Here is a 14,188-nt window from a genome sequence, read left to right as displayed (position 1 = left end):
ACATAACCGTGACGTCATGGCAGGTCCTTCTCGCATAGCATCTTTGGCACCGGAACCTGCCGCTTGCACTGCCGAGGACAGCACCACGTCGGAGGGTGAGAATAACTTTTTTTTTGTAACATTAGATCTTTTTACTATTGATGCTGCATACGCAGCATCAATAGTAAAAACTTGGTCACACAGGGTTAATAGCAGCGGTTACGGAGTGCGGTACCCACGGCCCGTTAACGCTGGCATTAACCCTGTGTGAGTGGAGGGGAATATGCAGGCGCCGGGCACTGACTGCAGGGGATTAGGGAGGGACTAATCGGACTGTGCCCGTCACTGATTGGTCGCGGCAGCCATAACAGGCAGCTGGCGAGACCAATCAGCGACGTGGGATTTCCGTTACGGAAGTTGCAGACAGACAGACGTACCCCTTCGACAATTTATATAGCTATCGCCGCTCTTCAGCTATAATGTGTGTGTATATATTATAGCTGAAGAGCCCGGCGATATTTACTATATCTATGGTTAGTTATAGGACCTCACTTCTCTCATTTCCCCCCCTAACACTTGTCATTTTCCGATCACTCCACTATTTTCCCTCACTCCTCTCACTTTGCACTCACACCTTTTCATTTTCACCTCACACCTCTCATTTTCCCCTCAGTATATACATGTTTGTCATCTCCCTTATATATAGTATACACCTGTATGTCATCTCCTCCTATATATAGTATATACCTGTGTCATCTCTCCTGTATATAGTGTGTGTCTCATCTCCACCTGTATATAGTATATACCTGTGTGTCATGTCCTCCTGTATATAGTATATACCTGTGTCATCTCCCCTGTATATAGTATATTCCTGTGTCATCTCATCCTGTATATAGTATATACCTGTGTCCTCTCCCCTGTATATAGTATATGTGTCATCTCCCCTGTATATAGTATATATCTGTCATCTTCTCCTGTATATAGTATATACCTGTGTCATCTCTCCTGTATATAGTATATACCTGTGTCATCTCCCCTGTATATAGTATATATCTGTGTCATGTCCTGTACATAGTATATACCTGTGCCATGTCCTCCTGTATATAGTATATACGTGTGTCATCTCCTCCTGTATATAGTATATACGTGTGTCATCTCCTCCTGTATATAGTATATACGTGCCATCTCCTCCTGTATATAGTATATACCTGTGTCCTCTCCCTTGTATATAGTATGTGTCATCTCCCCTGTATATAGTATATATCTGTGTCATCTTCTCCTGAATATAGTATATATCTGTGTCATCTTCTCCTGTATATAGTATATACCTGTGTGTCATCTCTCCTGTATATAGTATATACGTGTCATCTCCTCCTGTATATAGTATATACCTGTGTCATCTGCCCTGTATATAGTATATATGTGTCATCTCCTCCTGTATATAGTATATACGTGTGTCATCTCTCCTGTATATAGTATATATGTGTGTCATCTCCCCTGTATATAGTATATATGTGTGTCATCTCCCCTGTATATAGTATATATCTGTATGTCATCTCCTTCTGTATTAGACCGCGTTCTGTTGTGAATTCTACTCTTGGGTTCCCTCCGGTGGTTATGAGTGGTAGTGCTGCTGTCTTTGGATCGCAGCATTTATCAGGTGTGTCCACTTATTGCAATTTGGACTGGGCTATATAGTCTTGCTTTATCCTTTAGTCAGTGCCAGTTGTCCATTGTTTTTGGAGGATTCACATCCCTGACTGGTCTCTCCTGTTTTGCTGTTCTTTTCAACAAAGATAAGTTCTGGCTTTGTTTTCGCTGCCCACATGCTGTGGGCCTTATAGTTCTGTGCATTTTCATGTTTTGTCTTGTCCAGCTTTGTCTGTGTAAGGATTTTTTGCAGCCAAGCTGTATCTCTGGAGATGCAGATATACCCTCCATGTCTTTAGTCAGATGTGGAGATTTGTATTTTCTGTGGTGGATATTTTCTAGTGTTTTAATACTGACCGCATAGTACTCTGTTCTATTCTTTCTTTTTAGCTAGAATGGCCTCCTTTGCTAAATCCTGATTTCAGTCTGCGTATGTCATTTCCCTCTCCTCACAGTCAATATTTGTGGGGGGCTGTCTATCCTTTCGGGATTTTCTCTGAGGCAAGATAGTTTTCCCGTTTCTATCTTTAGGGGAAGTTAGTCCTTAGGCTGTGTCGAGGTGTCTAGGGAGTGTTAGGTACATCCCACGGCTACTTCTAGTTGCGGTGCTAAGTTCAGGGTCTGCGGTCAGTACAGGTACCACCTTCTCCAGAGTACGTCACATGCTGCTCCTAGGCCACCAGATCATAACAGCGTTCACACGTTATTTGGTCAGTATTTTTACCTCAGTATTTGTAAGCTAAATTGGCAGCCTGATAAATCCCCAGCCAACAGGAAGCCCTCCCCCGGCAGTATATATTAGCTCACACATACACATAATAGACAGGTCATGAGACTGACAGCTGCCGTATTTCCTATATGGTACATTTGTTGCTCTTGTAGTTTGTCTGCTTATTAATCAGATTTTTATTTTTGAAGGATAATACCAGACTTGTGTGTGTTTTAGGGCGAGTTTCATGTGTCAAGTTGTGTGAGTTTTGTGTGGCGACATGCGTGTAGCAACTTTGTGTCAAGTTGCATGTGACAGGTTAGTGTAGCAAGTTGTGTGCAGCAAGTTTTGCGCGTGGCGGGTTTTGTGTGGTGCGTTTTGAGTATGTGCAAGTTTTGTGTGAGGCAACTTTTGCATGTGTTGCAACTTTTTGTGCATTTTCTGCGTGTGCAAGTTTTGCGTGTGGCGAGTTTTCCATGAGATGAGTTTTGCACGTGTGGCTAGTTTTGTGTGAGCCGAGTTTTGCATGTGGCGAATTTTGAGTGGTGACTTTTGTTTCGACTTTTATGTGGCGATGTTGGAGTATCTGTGGTGAAATGTGTGCTGAGGGTGATGTGTTCAAGCACGTGGTAGTGTGTGGCGCATTTTGTGTGTGTGTTCATATCTCCGTGTGTGGTGAGTATCCCATGTCGGGGGCCCCACCTTAGCAACTGTACGGTATATACTCTTTGGCGCCATCGCTCTCATTCTTTAAGTCCCCCTTGTTCACATCTGGCAGCTGTCAATTTGCCTCCAACACTTTTCCTTTTATTTTTCCCCATTATGTAGATAAGGGCTAAATTGTTTGAATTGGAAAGCGTGGGGGTAAAATTTCGCCTCACAACATTAACCTATGACGCTCTTGGGGTCCAGATGTGTGACTGTGCAAAATTTTATGGCTGTAGCAGAACACACACACCCCACCATATATATATATATATATATATATATATATATATATATAATATATTTTCACTCCATTCCGGCTCAAGCCCTGTCATGTTGGCCTCCCTTTTATGGGCCCGCTACGACCTTACTTGATATCTTTTTACATCCATTTAAAACAGACCATCTTTCTATCATGTCCATTGTATTGCATCCGTTTTTAAAATACACATTTTTAGGTCACAGTATTTGTAAGCCAAAAACCAAGCGTTGGGCAATTAGAGGAAAAGTATATGGTAATAGAAACACGTCACCACTTCTATATTTATCACCCACTCCTGGTTTTGGCTTACACATACTGAGGTAAAATACTGACCAAATACTGAGCGTGAGCATGGCCTAATACTGCAGCTCTGCTATTCACCAGAACGATCGATCACTGGAGGAGGCATGTGGTCCTGCTAGATAATGGGGAGTGAGAAGAATCTAAGAAGCTTTGAGCTGCTCAAAAGACAATCCTTTGACCCCTTCACACTGGCAAATTTCCATTTTTGCGTTTGTTTTTTTTCTCCTCTTCTTCCCACAGCCACAACGTTATTTTTCTGTCCACATAGACATATATGAGGGGTTGCTTATTGTGGGACGAGTTGTAAAGTTTGATTGACACCATTGATTTTACCACATAGTGTGCTGAAAAAGGGGAAAAAAATTCCAAATGGGGAGAAATTGTGAAACGCAAGTCTCACATTGTTTTTAGAGAATTGTTTTAACCCCTTAGTGACCGACCGGGCAAAATTTTTGAAATCTGACCAGTGTCAATTTTATGTGGTAATGACTCTGGAGCGCTTCAACATGTCCCATTGATTTGGAGATTTTTTTTTTTGTGACAAATTTACCATTATCCTAAAGTACAATGTATGTTGATATGTTTTGTATGATTTATAAAAAAAAAAATCAGGAATGTAACAAATACCGGTATATAAAAATGGAATTTTCAAACTTTGAATGATTAGCCCTTTAATACAGTCATTAACATTAAAAAATACCATTTTAACATTTCCCTCATATCTGCTTTACATCAGCACCATTTGTAAAATGTTTTATTTTGTTAGCATCTTAAGTTTAAAACTGTAGCAGCAATTTTTCCAATGAAATTTGCAAAATTATTATTATTTTTTTAATGGGCCTATCCAGGTTTGAAGTGACTTTGTTGGTTCTATATATTGGAGACCCCCAAACGTGATACCATTTTAATACAGCACCCCCTGACATACTGAAAACTGCTGTCAGGTAGTTTATTTATCCTTCATTTGATTTTCTGGAATTAATGCAAAGTGACATGACAGAAATGTAGAATGTGTTTTTACCACCTAAATGTCACTAACTTCTGAACAGGTCACTACAGCCGGCAGACTCTAATGCCGCTATTTGGCCTTGAACTGCCATGGCAAACATCAGGACCACACAATCATGATCTCAGGGTGCCGATGGGGATAAAGAGGAGGCCCCCACACTCCATTAACCATTTATATGATGAAGTCAGATTTGACAGCAGCATCTAAGGGGTTAAACAGATTTGGACGGTGCAAACACTGATTGTGGCTAATGCAGCAAGTTGTCAGCTATAGTGCACAGCCAACAGCTGCTGGATTGTCTCCTGTATGTGCAGCGCCCCAGGGTCCTGGTCGTTGCAGTGATGTCATTCTTCCACCAGGGGGAGTGATGTTGCATCTGAAGGAAATAAAGGTGAGCACTTTACCAGGTATCACAAACCACACAACACACTTCACACTCCAGCCCACCAGGGGGAGCTATGCTCTTATTTAGTAGGGCACTCCTCACAATTAGGTAAAACTGGTGGTCTGGATAGGAAGTTAGGCAGAAGCGAGCTGGGCTTCACCCAGTTAGCTGCTATCTGAGCTTCACTCTGGTAGTGGTTCCCTGACAGGGGTGGGATCCTGTCAGAGGCCTAGACAGAAGGCCACGGAGCTGCGACTGCCTACCAATGCGGCAGCATCCTAACAAAGAGACACAAACAGCGACTTGTATTGTAGAGGGTGAGAAACGAAGTCATAGCAAAAGGAGAGGAAACCAGAAGGAGTTCTGCCCTGTAAAAGGCTGCCTCCTTTCTGAGGCGCAGGATCCAGTAGCCGGAACACCGAGGGAGTCATCGTCTCCAAGCCTGGCTCCAGAGACCAGCAGGACAGCTAATTCCATATTAGTTGCCTGACCTTTACCCAGGAGGCACGGTGGCAACGATGGGAGGCCGGGGCATCCTAGAGCTCCTGTAAAAAGCCTCAAGCCACCAGTCATACGGGTTTGTTCCTATCCATCTGGGGGACAGTGAGAGACATAACATCTAGAACACCAACATCAGTTGTGAGGACCTTATGAGAAGCTTAGCAGTAAGGTACTACAACACTCAGGCGTTAGAGGAAGGCTACTGATTTCCACCTGGATAAGGGGACTCTGGATTTGCCTTCAGACCGGCTGGACTCTGCCTAACCTGTCATCTGGTGCTCTGGACTGTGGATGCTGAAGTCTTCAGTAAAGGTAAAGAGACTGCAACCTTGTGTCCTCGTTCTTCACTGCGCCATTCACCATCTACACACTGGAAAGCCCTGGGACATACTTCACCTGTGGGAAGGTACACCGTCCAGCTGCCATAACATCACCCCAGCGGATCCCTAAGCAGCGTCGGTCACCCTGACTGAATACCACAGGTGGCGTCACGAACATTATCCCTTTAAAGACCGATCCCCCCCTTTTATTAACGGACGGCCCTAGGGCCACGGACCGGGCCAGCCACCGTGACATCCCCCTTGAGAACCGAAGGGCCCAGCTCTGAGTACCCCTAGCCCTACGGGGGCGCTCCATATGGGGATGCTATTTCCCTTATATCTCACGTCAGTAAAAAAAAGTATTGGCGGCCACTAAGGGGTTAATGGTGCACATTTTGTGGCAAAATTAAACCTCCCATTAGGATTCTCCTCATTGGTACTATAACGGCAATACCGAACATGTTTGTTTTTTATTTTGGTGGTGAGAATTTTGGGGGGAGATGTCGCCATTTTATGAAGCCAGTAACTATTGAAGTTGTTGGAGATGTGTGACTGCTTACTTTTGCAGGGCGAGACAACGTTGTTGATACTATTTCGGGATACTTATAACTTTTGATATTGCAGTGACCCAAAAAAACATCATTTCGGCGTTATTGAATTTTTCCGTTTAGTGTCTACCACTTGGGTTAATTACTTTTATATTTTGATCGGACTTTTCTGAACGTGGCTTTAGTGTGTGTGTGTGTGTCTACAGCATTCTGCTGTAGAGAAGTCCCGATGTAACCTGAAAGATGGAAAAAACAAGTTAGATTATACTCACCCAGGGGCGGTCCTGCTGTGGTCCGGTCTAGCGCTTCCCATCTTCATAGGATGATGTCCTCTTCTTGTCTTCCTGCCGCGGCTCCGGCGCAGGCGTACTTTATATGCCCTGTTGAGGGTAGAGCAAAGTACTGTAGTGCGCAGGCGCCGGAAAGGTCAGAGAGGCCCAGATCCTGCAGTACTTTGCTCTGCCCTTAACAGGGCATATAAAGTACGCCTGTGCCGGAGCCGCGGCAGGAAGCAAAGAAGAGGACATCATCCTATGAAGATGGGAGGCCCCGGACTGCGACACCCATCGGACCGGACCGCCCCTGGGTGAGTATAATCTAGCCTCTTTTTCTCATCTTTCAGGTTACATCGGGGGCTTATCTACAGCAGCATTACAGAATGCTGCAGATAAGCACCTGATGCCAGTGGTCGCAGCTTATAGGTGAATTTTGGGGTGACAAATTCCCTTTAATATTAATGCAGGGTACAGGGGGGTGATTTGAACCTTTTATGTTTTTGATTAGAAAAAAAAAGCAAACTTAATTTTTTACTTTTTACTGTTCTTAATAGTCCCTGGAAGCTGCGATAGTCTGATCGCCTGTGCAATATATGCCGCAGCATTACTACATATTGTAAAAATGACAGGTTGTGCTTGGTGGGATTTGAACCCAGGACCCCAGCGCAGCAATGCTAACCACTGAGCCACCGTGCTGCCCTCCAGATACGCTGGTTTCCTCCCACACATATTTAGATTGATAATGGTGCTAAATAGAAGTGAGAGAAATGGTCTGGTAGCCGTGCCCACCATTAGCCCATGGTCTAAGGGCCTTTACTCCAGAAACAAAGGTGTGGGTCCATGGCCACCATACAAGGGTGCCGTGTCATTAGGCCGCCTCATACTGTGTGCTTACACCATCTTCCTGTTACTGCATAGCTGTGACGAGATATTTATGTAGAAACCTGTCACTAACATATTTTTGTCTCCTTTATTTCATGCACCTGTCCTGACCCGACCCCCTGCGGCCGCCATCCCTACTGCCGGTGAGTACTGCTGTCATCGCCCGTCTCATCCTCGCCGCTACGGTCCGTGCGCCACTGGTCACGGTATTGTGTAATGGCGCCCGCCGCTAGATAGAGCGGAGCAGTGCCGGAATCCTCCACGAGGCGGCAGTATAGGACCACTCTCTGTGCTGGCGGCGGGCGGGGCGACGCTGTATATGAAGGCTGTCTGCACTGCAGCCGACATGTCGCCACCGGAGCGTCCCTGTCATTGTCCGCACACCTTATAACGACACTCGGTAACTAAACATGGCTGCGGCAGGTAGTCTGGCAGCCCACACCCCCGCTTCACACCATGGCTCGGTAGTAACGCCCCCCAGCAATGTGCAGCCCGCCGGCCAATTAGCGGCTACTCCAGTGTTTACTGGCCGGTGGTGTGAACTGCTTGGCGGTGGAGGTGCGGAGATCACGTGTGCTGCGGAGATCACGTGCTGCGGAAAAGCGCGCCAACCTGTCCCGTGCTGAGCCGTATGTATCCGTGTGTGCAGGGCGGTGTGCGGTACCGCCGCCTCATAGTGCCAGGAGTGTCACTGTACTGCCTCCTCATGTTGCAGCTGTTCTGTAAAGTTGGGCTTCAACAAGTGGAAAGAAAGTGTGTTTTTACATGCGGTAACGTGATACTTTACTAATGGCGGACTAGAGGCTAGGGAAGCCGAACAAGTAGTGTCTGTAGTGGAGCAGTTGCCCATAGTAACACGTCTGCCGCAAACCTGGAGACTGATTCGGTTGCTACCGGCAACTACTTTCTGTGCTCGTTTCCAGCAGTTGTGGTAAATGCAGATATGTTCTGATGGCGACCCGTGTCCTGACTTGCGGAAGCGCTGTGGCACTGTGTTTACATGGATTGTTAGTCTAACAGATCTATAGATAAATGTGACGTTCTCTGTTTGTTTTCCAATTTCTCTTTAGTAAACATCCACCACATCAGGTACGCCTCTTTTTCGTAACAGTTTTTTGCCATCAGTCGCAATCCGTCAAATTTTGAGGAAAAACGAATCCTGCGACTGATGCCGCCGGATCTTTTTTTCTTCTCAGACTTGTATTAGTGACAGATGGCCTCATGTTTCATTTGTCGTTCACCGGATCCATCAAATTGTTTGTCCCGCAGCAGGAAATAACAAAGTAACGTTTTTTGTGTCAAAAAATCGGACAGCAACGGATCTGTCGTTTACTAGAATGGAAGCCTATAGCGCTGTATCCGTCAAATGACAGAATCCGGTGACGGATTCCATTTTTTTTTTTTTTTAACTGGGCGTGCTTTGATTTAATTAAAATCCTATTAGCCAGATCCGCTAGTTAGATTCGTTGGAAAAAATGAATCCGTCGCATCAGTTTTTCACAATCTGCAACGGATCCGTCAAGCCAACGGATTGTGACTGACGGCAAAAAACTGATGTGTGAAAGGGGCCGTAGAGAAACTGTTATTTCTAATATTCTGCTTTGGTAAGAGTGACACACTCTTCTCTATAAAGTTTTGTCAATGGTGTGCTTTGTTTTAGGCTATGTGCACACGTTCAGGAATTCATGCAGACAATTCCTGTGAAAATCCGGACATTTCTGCCAGATTTCCGCATGAAATCCGCATGCGTTTTTTTGCACGGTTTTGACGTGGTTTTTTGCGCGTTTTTTTTCGGACATTTCCCAATGCATTAACATAGTAACATAGTAACATAGTTAGTAAGGCCGAAAAAAGACATTTGTCCATCCAGTTCAGCCTATATTCCATCATAATAAATCCCCAGATAAATAATAATAATCTTTATTTTTATATAGCGCTAACATATTCCGCAGCGCTTTACAGTTTTGCACACATTATCATCACTGTCCCCAATGGGGCTCACAATCTAAATTCCCTATCAGTATGTCTTTGGAATGTGGGAGGAAACCGGAGTGCCCGGAGGAAACCCACGCAAACACGGAGAGAACATACAAACTCTTTGCAGATGTTGTCCTGGGTGGGATTCGAACCCAGGACCCCAGCGCTGCAAGGCTGCAGTGCTATCCACTGAGCCACCGTGCTGCCCCTAGATTTACGCCCTTCTACAGAACCTAATTGTATGATACAATATTGTTCTGCTCCAGGAAGACATCCAGGCCTCTCTTGAACCCCTCGACTGAGTTCGCCATCACCACCTCCTCAGGCAAGCAATTCCAGATTCTCACTGCCCTAACAGTAAAGAATCCTCTTCTATGTTGGTGGAAAAACCTTCTCTCCTCCAGACGCAAAGAATGCCCCCTTGTGCCCGTCACCTTCCTTGGTATAAACAGATCCTCAGCGAGATATTTGTATTGTCCCCTTATATACTTATACATGGTTATTAGATCGCCCCTCAGTCGTCTTTTTTCTAGACTAAATAATCCTAATTTCGCTAATCTATCTGGGTATTGTAGTTCTCCCATCCCCTTTATTAATTTTGTTGCCCTCCTTTGTACTCTCTCTAGTTCCATTATATCCTTCCTGAGCACCGGTGCCCAAAACTGGACACAGTACTCCATGTGCGGTCTAACTAGGGATTTGTACAGAGGCAGTATAATGCTCTCATCATGTGTATCCAGACCTCTTTTAATGCACCCCATGATCCTGTTTGCCTTGGCAGCTGCTGTCTGGCACTGGCTGCTCCAGGTAAGTTTATCATTAACTAGGATCCCCAAGTCCTTCTACCTGTCAGATTTACCCAGTGGTTTCCCATTCAGTGTGTAATGGTGACATTGATTCCTTCTTCCCATGTGTATAACCTTACATTTATCATTGTTAAACCTCATCTGCCACCTTTCAGCCCAAGTTTCCAACTTATCCAGATCCATCTGTAGCAGAATACTATCTTCTCTTGTATTAACTGCTTTACATAGTTTTGTATCATCTGCAAATATCGATATTTTACTGTGTAAACCTTCTACCAGATCATTAACGAATATGTTGAAGAGAACAGGTCCCAATACTGACCCCTGCGGTACCCCACTGGTCACAGCGACCCAGTTAGAGACTATACCATTTATAACCACCCTCTGCTTTCTATCACTAAGCCAGTTACTAACCCATTTACACACAATTTCCCCCAGACCAAGCATTCTCATTTTGTGTACCAACCTCTTGTGCGGCACGGTATCAAACGCTTTGGAAAAATCGAGATATACCACGTCCAATGACTCACCGTGGTCCAGCCTATAGCTTACCTCTTCATAAAAACTGATTAGATTGGTTTGACAGGAGCGATTTCTCATAAACCCATGCTGATATGGAGTTAAACAGTTATTCTCATTGAGATAATCCAGAATAACATCCCTCAGAAACCCTTCAAATATTTTACCAACAATAGAGGTTAGACTTACTGGCCTATAATTTCCAGGTTCACTTTTAGAGCCCTTTTTGAATATTGGCACCACATTTGCTATGCGCCAATCCTGCGGAACAGACCCTGTCGCTATAGAGTCCCTAAAAATAAGAAATAATGGTTTATCTATTACATTACTTAGTTATCTTAGTACTCGTGGGTGTATGCCATCCGGACCCGGAGATTTATCTATTTTAATCTTATTTAGCCGGTTTCGCACCTCTTCTTGGGTTAGATTGGTGACCCTTAATATAGGGTTTTCATTGTTTCTTGGGATTTCACCTAGCATTTCATTTTCCACCGTGAATACCGTGGAGAAGAAGGTGTTTAATATGTTAGCTTTTTCCTCGTCATCTACAACCATACTTTCCTCATTATTTTTTAAGGGGCCTACATTTTCAGTTTTTATTCTTTTACTATTGATATAGTTGAAGAACAGTTTGGGATTAGTTTTACTCTCCTTAGCAATGTGCTTCTCTGTTTCCTTTTTGGCAGCTTTAATTAGTTTTTTAGATAAAGTATTTTTCTCCCTATAGTTTTTTAGAGCTTCAATGGTGCCATCCTGCTTTAGTAGTGCAAATGCTTTCTTTTTCTGTTAATTGCCTGTCTTACTTCTTTGTTTAGCCACATTGGGTTTTTCCTATTTCTAGTCCTTTTATTCCCACAAGGTATAAACCGCTTACACTGCCTATTTAGGATGTTCTTAAACATTTCCCATTTATTATCTGTATTCTTATTTCTGAGGATATTGTCCCAGTCTACCAGATTAAGGGCATCTCTAAGCTGGTCAAACTTTGCCTTCCTAAAGTTCAGTGTTTTTGTGACTCCCTGACAAGTCCCCCTAGTGAAAGACAGGTGAAACTGTACAATATTGTGGTCGCTATTTCCTAGATGCCCGACCACCTGCAGATTTGTTATTCTGTCAGGTCTATTAGATAGTATTAGGTCTAAAAGTGCTGCTCCTCTGGTTGGATTCTGCACCAATTGTGAAAGATAATTTTTCTTGGTTATTAGCAGAAACCTGTTGCCTTTATGGGTTTCACAGGTTTCTGTTTCCCAGTTAATATCCGGGTAGTTAAAGTCCCCCATAACCAGGACCTCATTATGGGTTGCAGCTTCATCTATCTGCTTTAGAAGTAGACTTTCCATGCTTTCTGTTATATTTGGGGGTTTGTAACAGACCCCAATGAGAATTTTGTTACCATTTTTCCCTCCATGAATTTCAACCCATATGGACTCGACATCCTCATTCCCTTCGCTAATATCCTCCCTTAAAGTGGACTTTAGACAAGACTTTACATAGAGACAAACCCCTCCTCCTCTCCGATTTTTACGATCCTTTCTAAACAGACTGTAACCCTGTAAGTTAACTGCCCAGTCATAGCTTTCATCTAACCATGTCTCGGTTATTCCCACTATGTCAAAGTTACCTGTAGATATTTCTGCTTCTAGTTCTTCCATCTTGTTTGTCAGGCTTCTGGCGTTTGCGAGCATGCAGTTTAGAGGATTTTGTTTTGTTCCAATCTCCTCGCTGTGGATTGTTTTAGAAATGTTCTTACCTCCCTTCTGAGTATGTTTTCCTGGATCTTCTTTGTTCAAGTCTAATGTTTTTCTTCCCGTCCCCTCTTCTTCTAGTTTAACGCCCTCCTGATGAGTGTAGCGAGTCTTCTGGCGAATGTGTGTTTCCCAGGTTTGTTGAGGTGTAGTCCGTCTCTGGCGAGGAGTCCATCGTACAAGTAATTCACACCGTGGTCCAGGAATCCGAATCCTTGTTGTCTGCACCATCGTCTTAGCCAGTTGTTTGCATCAAGGATCCTGTTCCATCTCCCGGTGCCATGCCCGTCTACTGGAAGGATAGAAGAAAAAACTACCTGTGCATCCAGTTCCTTTACTTTCTTCCCCAACTCTTCAAAGTCTTTGCAGATTGTCGGTAGGTCCTTCCTTGCCGTGTCATTGGTGCCAACATGTATCAGAAGAAATGGGTGGACGTCCTTGGAGTTGAAGAGCTTTGTTATCCTATCGGTCACATCCTTGATCATCGCACCTGGAAGGCAGCATACTTCTCTTGCAGTTATGTCCGGTCTGCAGATGGCTGCTTCTGTGCCTCTCAGTAGTGAGTCTCCCACCACCACCACTCTTCGTTGCTTCTTGGCTGTACTTTTTGCTGTCACTTGTTGCTGTGTGCCCTTTTCTTTTTTGCTTGCTGGTATTGCTTCATCCTTAGGTGTGCCATCTTCATCCTCTACAAAGATTTGATATCGGTTCTTCAGTTGTGTGGTTGGTGATTTCTCCATGGTCTTCTTGCTTCTTTTGGTCACATGCTTCCACTCATCTGCTTTTGGAGGTTCTCTGACACTTTTTTCACCTTCTGTGACCAGTAGAGATGCTTCTGTTCTGTCTAGAAAGTCTTCATTCTCTTTGATGAGTTTCAAAGTTGCTATTCTTTCTTCCAGACCCCGCACCTTTTCTTCTAAAAGGGCCACTAGTCTACACTTCTGACAGGTGAAATTTAATTCTTCTTCTGGTCGATCTGTGAACATGTAGCACATGCTGCAGCTCACCATGTAGGTTGTCACATCTGCCATGTTGCTCCTAGATCCTGCTGACTTGCTGTGTGTTTTCCTTCTTGTGTAATCTACTCAGCCAAGCTCTCTTGCATTAATGTCCTACAGGCAAAAATTCTGTACCCAACGATCTTCTAGTTTAGGGAGACTCTTCGCTTTTCCCAGAAGGCACCTGGAATATGCAAATTAGCCTCCTCAACCTTGAATCCCTGGTTTGGTGATTCTTTCCAAGCAGCTGGTCCCGGCTGTGCCCAACGATCTTCTAGTTTAGGGAGACTCTTCGCTTTTCCCAGAAGGCACCTGGAATATGCAAATTAGCCTCCTCAAGCTTGAATCCCTGGTTTGGTGATTCTTTCCAAGCAGCTGGTCCCGGCTGTACCCAACGATCTTCTAGTTTAGGGAGACTCTTCGCTTTTCCCAGAAGGCACCTGGAATATGCAAATTAGCCTTAGACAGTAAAACCGTGAAAAAAACGCAAAATTAATGAGCAGGTTCATTATTTTTCCGCAATGCGTTTTTCATGCGGAGAAACGCACATCACGTGCACAGAAATTGCGGATTTCATTAAAAATGATAGGATGATTAATGTATGCAGATTATTTG

At 44.1% G+C, this 14,188-nt stretch overlaps 1 protein-coding gene across 11 annotated transcripts in view; it reads left to right on the top strand.

Moving 5' to 3' along the window:
• Positions 1-14,188, top strand: part of LOC138669913 (protein 4.1-like) — a 405,915-nt gene that overhangs the window by 49,664 nt on the left and 342,063 nt on the right. For 5 of the 11 annotated variants that reach the window (XM_069756770.1, XM_069756780.1, XM_069756775.1 and 2 more), the window contains exon 1: positions 8,220-8,281. The exons of 3 other annotated variants lie outside the window; for them this stretch is intronic. In XM_069756770.1, the coding sequence (XP_069612871.1) occupies positions 8,235-8,281 (47 nt within the window). In that variant the 5' untranslated portion in view covers positions 8,220-8,234. Of the gene's footprint in view, positions 1-7,817; positions 8,158-8,219; positions 8,282-14,188 lie in introns of those variants that run through there. 3 more of the 11 variants (XM_069756779.1, XM_069756782.1, XM_069756772.1) reach the window with 3 other exon arrangements.

The sequence above is a fragment of the Ranitomeya imitator genome, chromosome 3 (assembly GCF_032444005.1).
Source record: "Ranitomeya imitator isolate aRanImi1 chromosome 3, aRanImi1.pri, whole genome shotgun sequence".
NCBI lineage: Eukaryota > Metazoa > Chordata > Amphibia > Anura > Dendrobatidae > Ranitomeya > Ranitomeya imitator.
Note: the sequence above shows the minus strand (reverse complement) of the source record. Positions and strands in the feature narration are given on the sequence as shown.